A 15356-nucleotide genomic window follows, 5' to 3' on the forward strand; every position below is an offset into this window, starting at 1 on the left:
GCCAAGTTTGTGTATGGTTTGCATAGATGGTAGTCAGACCCTCTGTCAGGTATCGACTGACCTGTTTCTCTCGTATATACTTTATATGACACTTTGTTTTTTGGAGTGGTCTTTTTGGTACATCTTGTACTGAGAAGCACACATCGCCGGTGTTAATATATCCCATTTTTATGTCTTAACAAAAAAAAATCAATTAAAAAACAAGCTAGTGAAATATAGACAATTAAACTCGAAGGAAAAAATAATTCATGAAAATAACCAAACTATGCTGAGAACAGTGCAAAAATGAAAAGACTACTGAAGGAACAATTCCTAAATGAAAATCATGTTATATAGCTCGGAAGATTTAAGAGGAGGCAGTAATGCCCTACATTTTGAAATTGGTATACTGCTTTAGCAATCCGGCATTTTTTCCAACAATCTACACAGCCGATATATGTCTAATGCTCGGGTTTTACAATAACTTCCTCCAAAACATAAATGTTCTAAAATTACATATTCTCATCACAGCATGAAAAAAAATCCCTCTAATAAGATGATGATTCAAGGTTGTACAAGCAACAACTACTTCCATAGAAAGGGCTGGATATTGAGTTGTGATACAATGTCCAATGTTATCTTCAGAGCTCCAGCAAGAAGAAACCTGACACGTTTTGAAGTTTTTGTAATTAGAATACATGAAAAATGAGACATTTTAGTTACACACATCAATCAAGAAAAATTAAACATACTACAAGATGAAGTAATACTGTAATATGTTGAAATTTGGGGCCTAACTCATCCTTACAAAACCAGCTTGTAAGATGAGGATTGCCTCCTCTTTATATACTCTTCTCAAGAGTCTTATCTATCTGATGTGCCCCTCACGCCCAGCACTATTTGGGCTTGGTGCGTGAATAGGTTTAGGCGGCCCTTGAATTCGACAAGCTCTGATACCATGTTGAAATTTGGGGCCTAACTCATCCTTACAAAACCGGCTTGTAAGGTGAGAATTGCCTCCTCTTTATATACTCTTCTCAAGAGTCTTATCTATCTGATGTGGGACTTGGGTTTTTCAAGTAGTTGAATTAAAGACTCGGTAAAACTGTACTACCGCAATGTAGAATTATAGTAGTACTCAATTGAGTGCAGTCACTTGTTCATAAACTTCTTTAAATATTATTGACAAAATTTTGTTTAAAATAGACTTCAAAGAATAACATATTCTATTGGTTAGGTGAGGACGCATCCCCCTCCCCTTGCACCAATGGTTAAAGACTTCAAAGAATAAGAGATACTGTTGATGGGTTCCTTTTGCAATAATTTACTGAATCCTAGAATTTAAAGTTCATCAGTTTTTTTTTTTTTACTTACTAATGTATCTCCAAATCACTCAACTAAGTGAGCAAAGTCTAAAATATCCACAATGCTCATTATAGTTTTTTTTTTTTTTTTTACCATAATGCTGATTATAGTTTTACTTAAATGTACAAAAGCTTATTTTAACAAAAAAAAGAAAAACAAAACAAAGCTACGCATAAGACAGGGCTTAGAACATGGAAGTTACTGTGATGGGGACCATGGATGCACACAAGTTAGTTGATCAAGTCTATGGACAAACCAAAAAGCAAGTAAAAATAGTTTCATAGCCAGAATCTGAACCTGAACAAGAAAGGGGGAAAACCAGAAGCAGGAGAGGTTAAACCAGAAGAAAAGAGAGAAAAGGAAGGGTGGGTGATGAAGATGATAAGAATGGGATTGGGAGTAAAGAAGGGAATGGATTTTATGATGATGAGGAAGGCATGAAGAGGATGATGTACTATTATCAGCTAGTCTATGTGGATGAAGGAATCCCACAACCACCTCAACTCTTTAGTGATGAAAACCCCAATGCACATTGTATTTCATAAAATTCATCACATTCACATGATATCAAACTAGGTATTTGATGATATAACTCTTTAGTGATGAAAACCCCAATGAACAATGTATTTCATAAAATTCATCACATTCACATGATATCAAACCAGGTATTTGATGATATAACATTCAGCCTTTTCATATATATATATATATATATATATATATATATATATTACTAACTACATATTAAATTGAAGACATGAATCATGACTGAGATACATCATCATTGTAGTCTATAGATTACGGTTGATTATTATATAAATAACATGGATGACATTTTATAAAGACCAGAAAAACAAATAATTAAAGGAAGAAAAAGGCTACTTGATTATTATAGAGTAATAGCTTGTCAGTTGGCATAAATTAGCTGGGTAAGTTTAAGCCCACAGAATGAAGTCTAAATCATCATGTGCACGCTAATAAAATGGAATCAGATCCAAATAAATTATGTTCTTGATCTGTTCTACCGAAGTGGCATAATAAAATAAAAACGAAAGTACTGCTTTTCTGTTATGAGATTCAGGGCCGGAAAGGGATTCAGTCACACCATGAATACTAATTCTTTAACATCTTCTGCAGCACAATCAAACTCTGCATCTGTTGACTCTTGTGCTCAAAGGCATAATACTGACTTTGGCACCTTGCCAGTTTAACTATTGGAAAGACGTGAATAATAAGAAAAAGGTATATTGTGGTATCTGTAATACCTACTTTACTGGAGGAATTAGTAGAGAAAGAAGACATCAATTGGGAATAAGGGATGATGTAGCTCCATGCCGTAAAAGACCACTGGATGTCAGGGCACATCTGCAGGCTGATTTGGATGAAAAATAAAGGTAAAACTGGGAAGAGAAGAGCTTCAAGTGCAATTAAATGAAGATGATCATGATGATATAGTTGAAATAAGGAGAATGCGAACTGGAAAGAGGACAGCTGAGACCTAGAGAAAAGGTCCCTTGAATTTAATGCTCATTATAAAGAGTAACAGACTATTGGAAAAAACATGAGGCAAACAAATGTCAATGATGGTGCTGACAGAGAAGCAAGGGCTTAACGTTTGTTTGATTCTTTTCTAAGAATGGAATTGCTTAACGTTGCAAATCAAAACACTACAAGTCGATGTTGGAATCTATAGCCGTCATTTGAAACCTCAAAAGTATCATGAAATGAGGGGTCCACTCCTTGAAAAAGAGTTGAAACATAATAAGGTTTGTTGAAGAATCTTGTAGACCAACGGGTAAAATATGGATGCTCGATTATGTTTAATGTTTGCACGGACACAAAGAATGGGACCTTGATAAATTTTTTGGTGAATTCTCCGGCTGCAAAAATGTTTGTGAAATGCGTTGATGCTTCTAAAGACGCAAAGACTGTAATTAAGTTATATGAGTTGCTGGATAGTTTTGTTGAGGAGATTGGGGAGCGAAATGTTGTGTAGTTGATTACCGACAATGGAAGTAATTATGTTATGGTTGGTAAACTGTTAAGTGATACGAGACCCACATGTTTTGGACTCCATGTGCTGCACATTGTATAGACTATAGACCTTATATAAAAAATTCTTAAGGTTAAAAAGGTTGAGGAATTAGTTTTGTAAGCTACATTTATTTTCAGCTACGATCGAGAATAAGTTCCTCATTAAGTTCAAAGCCGATGTCAGGTTATAACTGTAGCCTACGAGACAAATCCCTCTCTTCGTATAAAATTTTGTAACCTTAGGAATCTTTCCAATATCTTCTAACATAAGGTCTATACAATGTGTAGGACATGGAGTCCAAAAGATGTGGGGTCTTGTTGCAGTTAACAGTCAACCAGCCATAGCAAAATTATTTCCAGTCTTTAATTAATGGCACAACATTTCGCTCATCTAACTGCAACTCATATAACTTATTCCTAGTCATCGCATCTTTAGAAACAACAATGCTTTTACAAAAATTGTTCAAGGCTTTCCAGCTAAAGAATTCACCAAGAAACTTATCAAGGTCCTATTCTTTCAGTACCATCCTTGACATTTGTTAGCCTCATGTTTTTTCCCCATAATTTGTTCCCCTTTTTTCACGAGCATTATTTCCAAGAGACCTTTCTTCTTGGCAGCTGGTAAAGAGGCCTCGGCTGGCCTCTATATAGTTTGAATCCTCCTTATTTCCACAATATCATCACGAAGACCTTCATCTAATTGCACTTCAACCTCATCATTTCTTTGTACCCTCCTTTGGTTCTCTCATCCAAATCAGCCTGCAACAGTGCCTTGACATCCGGTGGTGTTTTCCGGCATGAAGCTACATCATCTCTTATTCCCAATTGATGGCTTCTAGCTCTCCTAATTACTCCAGTAATGGGGACATCACAGAAATCACAATATAGCTTTTTCTTATTATTCAAGTCATTCCAATGGTTAAACTTCCAGGCAAGGTCAATGTTATCACTAGTCAATTTATGCCTTTGAGCAAGAGAGTTGACAGAAACAGACGCAGAGTTTGATGTGCTGCAGGTGATGTTGCTAGTCAATGTTATCACTAGTCACTAATCAGTTTATAACTTTTGTGATGGAATGTGAGAGCAATGGAAGGTTTGCGTGTGAGAAGAGGGAAAAGGTTAAGGTTAATTCGAAATTCCCAAAATGCCCATGAAACAGTTTAAAAATTAGGGTCAATTTGGGATCTTTTTTATGTTTAAATACAATAGGGGATCAGAATCTGTGACCCAGTTCGCGGCTTGCAAACTGCAATAGCACCTGGTGCGGCCGCTAACCCGAGCTGTTCCACTATTACCATGGTGGTAGTGCTTTCTTGCTGCCACGCCGCTATAGTGCGCTACTGACAACCTAGAACTAATATACAATTGAAGATAAACATTAAGACCCATTTTCTAGCAAATGGGGTCTGAATGCCAAAGTAACTTCACAGTGGATTAAGAACATAGCCAATATAAATATCACTGTTTCAAGCATTCCTGCGCACAAGTAATGTGCACCAATAAAGGTTTAAAATAGGAGAAAATAGAGGTCTGTGTTAGCCATATAGGACACTAAATACAAGCAATTTTAAAAAGACACTTAAATAGATCCTCTTTTGCATGTGAACAAACATAATAACAAATATTTATGAAAATTAATTTGATTTTTTGTTGTTACAATGAAGTTCCCAACTTATTCTAACTTCAAGAAACAACTTGTTTATTCTATCCTACATATACCACTTTTTGTCTAAATGGAAAAAGAAAGATAAATGAACAAAAAGAAAATCTCATCGTCATAATCAGCAAAAGTAAGAGCAAAATAACAGAGACAAAGTGAAAAACCTAGAAACGACTATGCTGAATGTTTCATTAGACTTTATTGAAAGGCAATTGAGGGCTAATTATTTCCAAGGAGGCATATCATCAGGTATTGGAAACCTTCCATTTTTAAATAAACAGTAGTCCCTCTCTTGTTTTATTACTATTAATGTTCAATTGTAATGAAATGAACTGATTTCTAGTTTCTCTTAATAGCTATAGCTATGGACCTATATATTTCTAGTTTTTTATTCTTTAATTTTTATTTAAGGTTTTAATGCAACCTATGGTCCATGTCATCTGGTGATAGAACATTATGGCGTAATTAGATCCAGTAGCAGACTTGGTTGTTGCTGTGGTTTTAATGCAACCTTTCAATTCAGGGATGTATCCAGCAATCCTTTAGAAGGATCTATACCTTCCTCTATTGACCGACTCTCATGTTTGGTTTTGTAACTCAATTTAGCATATATAGCTCAGTGTCATGATGATACAACAAACATCAATTTACAGTTATGCTAATCTAACTTGTCTTAGGAACCTATCAACCAATTTCTTTTCTGGTGAAATCCCTTATTGGAGTGCTTAGTACCTTCAAGATTCTTTTCTGGCGAAATCCATAGCATTGGAATACTAAGCAGTAAGCATCTTAATTCGTATGTACTCCTTATAATGTCCAGTGGTTTGGCTGATGCATTGTAGCCATTAAACCAAACAGGATTTGAAATTCCATGAGATTATTATTATGTAATAATAACCGACAAGGCTAATTTTTATATGCTATCGCAGGGTGATGCGCAAATGCATCAGAAACTTAAATAATAGTTGCACAATTATAAAAAATCACTAGAGTCAACTAAAAGTGTTCATGTATTGCAATTCTTAAGGGGTTTTACTTATTTCCTCATTGCTAAATCTTAATTGACCACCATAATTAAGTCCTGATGAATTTCTCTATGTAGCCTATTGTTTTTAGTCTTGATTCAGGATTGATATAACCCCTAGAACAAACCTATCTATTTCCTTAAACTTCGCCATTTTAGAAGAAAGCAAGTGAAAAACATTGAAATTTTCATCATCATCAAACAAAGTAAGAGCAAAATAACAGAAACAAACATACCAATCAATTCTACAATCACTGTTGCTGTTGTTGATTTGGAGCATTTGGTGGAGGGGGCATGCCAGGCCGAGGTGGACCATACACAGGAACACCACTTCCAGGAGGAGGAGGCATACCAGGACGAGGCGGAGGCTGCATTCCAGGCCGAGGAGGAGCAGGAGGTCCTCTCACCATCTGACCAGGAGGAGGTGGCCCCATTGGTCTCTGCCCATACTGAGGAGGTGGCATACCAAATTGTGGTGGAGGACCACCTGGTCTCTGCCCAAATTGCCCCGGCGGCATAGGAGGCGGTGGACCCCTCACCATCTGCGGTGGACCTTGTCCAGGATGTCCAGGATACGGCATTTGACCAGGTGGACGCATAACAGGCGGACCACCAGGATACGAAACAGGCGGCCGCGAGATCTGCGGCTGCATCATACCAGGAGCAGGTCCACCAACACCACGAACAGGACCAGCAAGACCAGGCTGAGCTTGAATAACCGGCGCCGGAGGAATACCTCTACCAGCAGCACGTCCAATTCCAGGACCAGCCATTGCAGCAGCATTTACAGCTTTCGAACGAGACTCTTCAGGAGGTGGAGGACCTTCAACTGCCATCGAAATAACTTCTTCACCCCGGAGAAGAACCAAACCGAGTGTGCGGCGGTCTTCACGGTCGCCGTCGGTGGTTTTCTTACCCTTCGCCGGTGGAAGTTTGCGAAACTCTTCACAGTCGCCGAGAACAAGATTCATGTGGCGGTCGAAAGCCATGAATTTTCCGACGAGTTGACGACCGTCTTGAATTGTTACTCGCATTCTGTAGTTGATGTATTGAAGCATTTTGGAACTCTTTGACAACGACATTGTTACTGTGATTTGAGTTTTCTCAAAACCCTAATTTTCAAAACCCTGATTTGAGATTCAAAGAGAAGAAGACGCTGTTGTGATCGTAGGGTTTTAGATGAAAATGAGATTTAGCTCGATGATAACCCACCGTTTGTGACCCGACTCGTTTAGAACCTTTTTTTTAAGCGAATTGTGACCCGACCTGATTAGTTTATGAAACCCACCGTCCTCTCAACTATAGTCCAGCCCATAATCAACAAGAAAGCAAAATTTACTCTTCTCCCTTTCCATTTTGCTCATTCCCACCTGATATGGATGAAATTGCCACGTAGAGATTAGAACCGTCTATGTGGATACGAAATAAAATTAATACTTCGATATAGTTTAGTTCACTTGCTAATATTCTCAATCATATCTACAACAAACAGTCTTCGTAAGCTTGACTCAATTGGTATGGACAATGCATAATATATGTATGATCTGGGGTTCGAACCTCAACCACCACAAAAAAACAAAAAATATCTACAACAAACAATAAGAAAAAACAAACTTATCTTTGAAGCATTTCGTCAAACACTTAGAACAAAATTCACAACATACACATTCATAAGATAAATTTAAATGTCACAATTCAATAATTACATACAACAACTAAATGTAAAGCTGAGCAATACATAAATCAATCTTATTGTTTTCCTTAAAAAAAAAAATCTTATTGCTAATATATTTATAAACAATTATCCAATATATATATATATATATATAAACAAACCCTAAACAATTTATACTTCATCAACAACATAAATATCCCTAAAATAAAATATAAAATAAAAAAAGTGAAATGTCACACTTATTTGTAGTGTTGTAGACGAAATGTGTCAACAAAAACAATTTATTTGACGTTGATTTGTTGAAGTTCAAGAGTTGAATGAATTGCTAGCTATCATTCTGGTGTATAAAAGTTATCTCTCCAAATGTACCGAACATGAGTTATCTTCCGTACTATTGGTTTGTAACTTTCGAATGCCTTGCTTACAAAAGATTAAAAAACACAAATTTGTCTAGAAGTCCTAGCTTAACTGACAAATGTTCACACCTAATTTGTCTGCTTGCATAATTTTACTGTTTTAACCCTAATGTTCACACCTAATCTCCTATTTTCATGAACAATCCTATTGCTCTCACCTAATCTTCTTATATATTAAAGGTAACCCGTAAGCCCTAATTTTAACCTAAATCCTATAGCATAATTTTACCGTTTTAACCCTAATGCTCACACCTAATCTTATATTTTCATGAACAACCCTAATGCTCACACCTAATCTCATATTTTCATGAGCCCTAATTTTAACCTAAACCCTGTTGCATAATTTTACCGTTTTAACCCTAATGCTCACACCTAATCTTCTATTTTCATGAACAACGCTAATGCTCACACCTAATCTCCTATTTTCATGAACAAAGCAAATCGGCATCGCTTTATTTCCCCTATTTCTTCAAAACAAATCGCCCTATTTCTTCAACAAAACAAATCGCCCTATTGGAATAAAAGGGTTTTGAAAGATTATAGCAACATTTTTTTTGTTAATATTACACTTTTCATCCAAATTAGAACTGAACTCTCTTTGTTAAATATTTACCACAAAATGCACCTGAATTTTGCAATCTATATAAACAGGTGGAAGAAACATTTCAACAAACAGTTAAAGGGTATCATTTACGGTAAAGGCCAAATATTCGATAAAAGGAAAATTATTTAAATAAAACATTTTACATGTTGAGGTTAAGAATGAACTATTTTTAGGTACATAATATAACATTAACATATAATTTTTACAAAAGAATGAAGTAACATTTTTTCAAAAAAAAGAAGAAAAATATGAAGTAACATACCAATAATAAGCGTGGTGTCTGAGGTTCGAATTCCAACATCTGCATATATTTGGGACCACATATTTCATTCTCTTTTATATGCATTGAGATTTGTTTTTGTCTACTATATCTACAATGTATATGACCCGTGCGGCAGCACGGGTGGAAAGTCTAGTATATATATATATATATATATATATATATATATATATATATATATATATATATATATGAACAAACCCTAAACAATTTATACTTCATCAACAACATAAATATCCCTAAAATAAAATATAAAATAAAAAAAGTGAAATGTCACACTTATTTGTAGTGTTGTAGACGAAATGTGTCAACAAAAACAATTTATTTGACGTTGATTTGTTGAAGTTCAAGAGTTGAATGAATTACTAGCTATCATTCTGGTGTATAAAAGTTATCTCTCCAAATGTACCGAACATGAGTTATCTTCCGTACTATTGGTTTGTAACTTTCGAATGCCTTGCTTACAAAAGATTAAAAAACACAAATTTGTCTAGAAGTCCTAGCTTAACTGACAAATGTCGAAATTGCAAGGCCGGACGTTGTGACCTGGATTCCAACCCGGAACTTCACCGTTGTGTGTGAGTTTATTTTCAGTGGATTACCACTTCATCTAAAATAAAATAAAAAAACACAAATTTGGATGGCATGTGAGCATTAAAGGGAGTCATGGTCAGACGAGCAATTTTCTTACTCTTAAAATCTGTTTGGTAAAAATAAATTATAAGTCAGTTGTTTGATAAAAACGTTGGAGGTTTTATTTAGAGTGTAGTTACTTCAGATAAATAATAATTAAATTTAATTATAAGGTTAAAAACAAGAAGAAAATATAAATTGTAAGTTCAAATGTTGTTTAAAATAACATCTAAAGAAAATTATAAATTAATGAAAAAAAACTTGTTATCAAACACCATTCAATTTTATCAAACATACTTGTAAACAAATTCGATAAACTATAAATTAGATTATTGACATTACCAAACATAGCCTAAGAACATCCATCGATCGTGCTGAAAAACTACACCTTTGTTCTTCACAAAATACAAAGGGTAAAACAAAAAATTAAAAACAAAATATGTCAGCAAATTACACAAGGAACAAATTTCAGCATTAGCCCTCAAGAAAGTAAAACAAAACAAAAAAAAGTTAAACCAAAGTATTGGAAAGAAATAGACACACATGAGTATTTTCATCCCTCTCTAAACCAATTAAAACAATTTCTTAACAAAAAAGAAAACAGAACAGCAAAACAAAAAAGGAAAGATAGAGTCAATTTTACTGGGATCAGACATGAAACTCAGCATAATTTCTCCTTTACTACTCTCGACTGAGCTATAAATAATAAAATGGTCGATTGAAATTTTAAAAGAATGCCAAGAACTGCAACCATAAATTTGTTTCTTCGCGATCTTGTATCAATGGATGAGTAAGAGTAACTTTCTCTTCCATTTTGTTATAGATTCTGTCATAGTCAAACATGGTTGGTTGGATCTTCTTCCAAGGCTTTCTTTAGATGGAAGCACTGAGTGTGCCTTGAAAATTGCAAGCAGAATCCATGCAATGATTTAATCAACAATAGTATTTCATCCTTCCTAACATCATAATCATAATAATATACATGCTGATGCAGCAGAGTTAAGCAAATTGTGTTTCCCATGAAATGATGATCCCAACCATGAACTGGTGATTGGATTCTTTTGATGTTCAAAGCTCATTGAAACTCTTAGTTGCTCTATCTATTAATTTGAAACATAAAGAGGTGGGAGAAGCATTCTCTAGTTTAGTTTTTTTGTTTTGTTTAGTGGACATTATCTATGTTTGATTCGTACTGGGAAAAAGGGGGCATAGGCATCATAGTGATGAATAATGGGCAAGAGCTAGAGAAAGAATAGTGATGAAAACATCAATCCAAAATGGATTCTCCTTTTTGTGGAATTGGCTAATGAGAACATCAATCAAATTGGACAGAATAAAATAGGACTACCAGTTCAATCCAAAATGGAAAGTGCATTTATCTTAGATAGACAAGGCAACAACCATTACAATTAAAAAAAAATAAAAATAATGTGATTCATCAAATGCCATTAGCGAAAACTTCCTTCTGATAAAAACCAATTTGATTTGTGAACTTTTCTACACATAACACATTAGTAGTTTCCTATCACTTTAGGAATTTTCTTTATCTCTCACCAAGTTACCATAACAAAGGTGAACTTCTATTAAGCAAATGCATTTCAAAGAAACACCAAACACAACCTAGAATTGTCATGTGTTTGGCTTCACGGTAAGGAGAGACAAAAGTGATTCCAAACGCATAAAAACAATTTTGACATCATTATCGAAAAGGAAAGCAGCTATAAATAACCAAATTAGACTGTGAGTTCAATTTAATAATATATTAAAATATTCACCTGACTCCTAACCATTTTTTTCCAAACATTTTCTCCACTCAATTATTTTTGCATTAATAGTTTAACCTCCTATGAAAATGATGCCCTGATATTAAGATGGATTTCTTCTAGCTTTTCTTTTGCCATTCTCCTATCCATAGACTCCATATTTCCCGTAGCTGCATCCGTACAATTTTCCGATCCGTATCCTTCGAGCAACGAGAGTGGATCAATTTGTGATATTCATCCAGATTGATTGTAAACCAAAATCCTTCATCTCAGTCAATAACTTGAGAGCCTTATCATAATTCTGTTTAAAATCACAATCTACAATGAGCATATGGTAGAGCAAAGCAACGATTAACTTAGAGTCCTTCTTTTTGGCTTCTTCCAAGATCTCCTTAGCTTGTGTCATATAACTATAATAACTGCCATTGCCACACGTAAGAGCATCATAAGTGTGTAAGCCTATACTTTCCAATAGCATCACCATCTCCAAAGCTTGTCCGATTTCCCTAGCATCAACATAGGTCTTAATAATCACATTGAAAACTTCTTTTGAAGGACGCTGTAGCGGACCGTCTGCAATCATTTTAAAGATCAACTGCTTGGCTGCATCAAAATCTTTAAACTGACACAAGGCTGTAATAACCTTCCGACAGTGCGATAGTTTAGTCCCCTCTTCCTTGTGCTCCACCTCCTTATGGATATCAATAACAGTCAACAAATCCAAAGCCAAATATACAGTTTCTTTTCTTGAACAAAGTGTGTCAAACTCAAATATTCTATGGGGTAACAGCCTATCTAACTCTAGCCCCCAGTTTGGGTTTCTTTTCCGTTTCTCATTTGCTGCCCGATAGAGAGCATAGGCTTCTTTAATCATATTATTTTTAGAAAACCAAGTTAACAAGCGACCAAGTATCTTACCATCATCAGGAAGGAGAGTATCTGGTTGAAGCACCATCTTTTGACATATGGAAGCGGCTTGCTGGAGTACATCAGTACTGTAATCTATGCCACAAATAGCTTGCAGTGTAAAGATATATGTATCTTGATTTGGCACACATTGAAAGACCTCAAATTTATGAAAAACATCAAGTGCAGCCTTCCCTTTGTCCCAAATATATCCATAGAAACTGTAACCTCCTACTATCATCCTACCTTTCCCCATATATCTAAAGAAACCTATGAGTTGATTGAGAATCCGAGTGTTAAGAATACCGGTCTGATAGTGGCCAATATGCTTCAGCAAGTTCCACAGATAAAGTATATCCTTCTTCTTTAGTGCAACATCGTATTCAGTGGGAGCAGTGGGGCATATTGACAATACAAGGGATTCCAGAACAGGGGTAGTGATGAGATTCTTATTATTCTTCCAAACCAATTCTACAAAGTGGATAAGATTATAAGGTGGTGTTTCAACAAATTTAGTTTGACAAGAGGTTTTAATAACTTTGAGTAAAAAATGTTGTTGATGGTGACGAGGAGTGGCAAAGTCCATGAATTCAATAGCTGATTTAATTTTGTACCTATAGTCACGGAAAACAGGAACGTCACTGAGACGTACGTGTCAGTACTCTCTGGAAACTTTCAGATGTGGTGACCTTGTCATCGTCGTCATAACAAGGAAGAAGGTGGTTGTATTCTTCTTGATCATCATCATGGAGTAGCAGCAACTTTTGATAGATAGACTCTGCTTGGTGGATCATATCAGCACTACACCTTGTGCTCCTCAAAAGAGCTTGCAGTGTATAGTAATATGTATCTTGATTTGGCACACATTGAAATACGTCAAAATTATGAAAAACATCAAGTGCTGCCTTTCCTTGCTGCCCCATAACTGAGAAGGATTCTATGAGTTTATTGAGAATCCTTGCATTAAGAAAGTCAGTTTCATAGCGGCCAATATACTTAAGCATGTCCCACAGAAAAAAATATGTATTTCTTCCTTAGTTTAACATTGAAATCATAGTGAACAGTAGTGCTTATTGATTCAACAAGATATTCCAAAACATGGGTATCGATGAGATCCTTATTATCCTTCCAAAGCATCTTTATGAAGTATATAAGATTCTGAGGTGGAACTTCTAGGGTTTCAGCTAATTTAGTTTGACAAGAGGTTTCAATAACACTGATTAGAAAGTGTTGTTGATGATGTTGAACTAGATTGGTCAAGTCTTTGTTGTACCTGCGCCCACGTGTAGAAGCATTACTAAGAAGACTCATCACTTTCTGTAAATCTTTGGAGGCGGTGATGACGTTGTCGTCGTTGTCACGATATGTAAACGAGGGATTACATGAAGTGGATGATGATGATGATTGACTTAGAAAGTTGGAGAAAATGACCTTGTTAGGGTTAGGAATTCTTCGTGTGGATGATGATAAGGAGGAAGAAGAAGAAGAAGAAGTGATGTAGTTCCTGCCATATCTTGCTGCAAACGACACCCACATCTGCATATATATAGTTTGCGAGTGAGAATCGGTTGGAGACAGACGGCACACACACGGCTAGGTTTAGGTTTACTGAGCGATTGAGAATGTTGAACTCTAACCTATGTTTCTGAAACTCTAACCTATACACTATACATGTAGTAGTCTTTTATAGACATAAAAGTCTATTCAATATAAACATTATATAAATAGTCTCATAGATGTTTACATAGAATAATAAACTAATTTTATTAAAATGACCTCTATTAGTTCTTCCGAATGAAATATTTGCTCCCAGATATTTTACCAAAACTATTAACCCGAGAGAAATTGGTATGCTTTAAAATTTCATCTAAGGAAACTCTAACCTATAATACACTACGGGTGTGTTTGGTTTCCAAAACAGCAAGTACTGGACAGAACAATACAAGAAAGAACAGTACAACACAAGGCAAAACAGCACATGACAAATTTTTTATGGCATTGAGTAATTTTTTGTTTTATACGATTTTTGAGAGACAAAATGCTATTTTGGTATTTTAGACAACTTGTACATGGGACAAAAAGTTGTGATGTGGTTTGGTGAGGGACAAAAATATAAGTTGTTCTGTCATTTCCTTCATTTTTTAGCAAATCAAACGCACTCGTAATCTTTTATAGACATTAAAGTCTATTCAATATAAACATTATATAATAAGTAATCATAGTCTCATAGATGTTTAATTAAATAGAATAAGAAACTAATTTTATTAAAATGGCCTCTATTAGTTCTTCTGAATGAAATGTTTGCCCCGAGGTATTTTACCAAAACTATTAACCCGAAAGAAATTGTTATGCTTTAAAATATCATCTAGAAGTTGATCATCAACATTCTTGGAGAAGAATATATGAGTTTTCTGAAAATTCAAAATAGATTGAGTGGTTGAAAGCAACAATGTTTGAGTTTACCCGATAGAGTCACTCTTTCTAAATATGTGCGCAACTTTATTTCATACTATCATATGCAATGCGCAAAGAATCTATTTGTGACAAGATCAAAAAAATCCAATTTGTGCAAAGATTCTTGGTTCTTCTCCAATTTGTGCAAAACTTCTCTTTTATGAATCTTGAGCTGATTTAACCATGTATACAAGCATTTGACTCTCAAAACATTACAAAAAGGACACAAATATGACTAAAAAATTAGTAATGACGTACTGTCATCACACATTAATTAAATAAAACCAAGAGGTTCTCGTAGGATACTACGGACATAAAATGTGCTAATACTTTCCCTTTATGTAACTAACCCCCGAACCCTAAATCTTTTTAATATGGGGTAGTTTGAACTTTTTTCCCCTTTTCAAAAAAAAAATTAAATGTTTAGTCGTAAAATAATTAATGAGTCAAAAACTAATCAATTAATTTTGATCTCCAAAAAAATGACGCGGCAGAATTAAATAGATGGAAGACATATCAATTTTTGGTGGGACAAATGGGTTCCAAATAATGGGGAACTTTTC

The 15356-nt window shown here is 35.0% G+C and overlaps 1 protein-coding gene across 1 annotated transcript; it reads right to left on the bottom strand.

The window, feature by feature from the left end:
* Positions 1-298: 298 nt before the first annotated feature.
* Positions 299-7286, bottom strand: LOC11431976 (small nuclear ribonucleoprotein-associated protein B). The gene is made up of 2 exons (XM_003617429.4): positions 6299-7286; positions 299-643 (listed from the first exon to the last, which is right to left on the bottom strand). The coding sequence occupies exon 1, from the start codon at positions 7142-7144 to the stop codon at positions 6314-6316; it is 831 nt and encodes a 276-aa protein (XP_003617477.2). The 5' UTR covers positions 7145-7286; the 3' UTR covers positions 299-643; positions 6299-6313.
* Positions 7287-15356: the final 8070 nt, after the last annotated feature.

Source organism: Medicago truncatula, chromosome 5 (genome assembly GCF_003473485.1).
Source record: "Medicago truncatula cultivar Jemalong A17 chromosome 5, MtrunA17r5.0-ANR, whole genome shotgun sequence".
Classification (NCBI taxonomy): domain Eukaryota; kingdom Viridiplantae; phylum Streptophyta; class Magnoliopsida; order Fabales; family Fabaceae; genus Medicago; species Medicago truncatula.

Bases quoted from the DNA above. Each gene is read 5' to 3' on its own strand.
- LOC11431976 (XM_003617429.4), bottom strand. From the start codon at position 7,144: ATGTCGTTGTCAAAGAGTTCCAAAATGCTTCAATACATCAACTACAGA.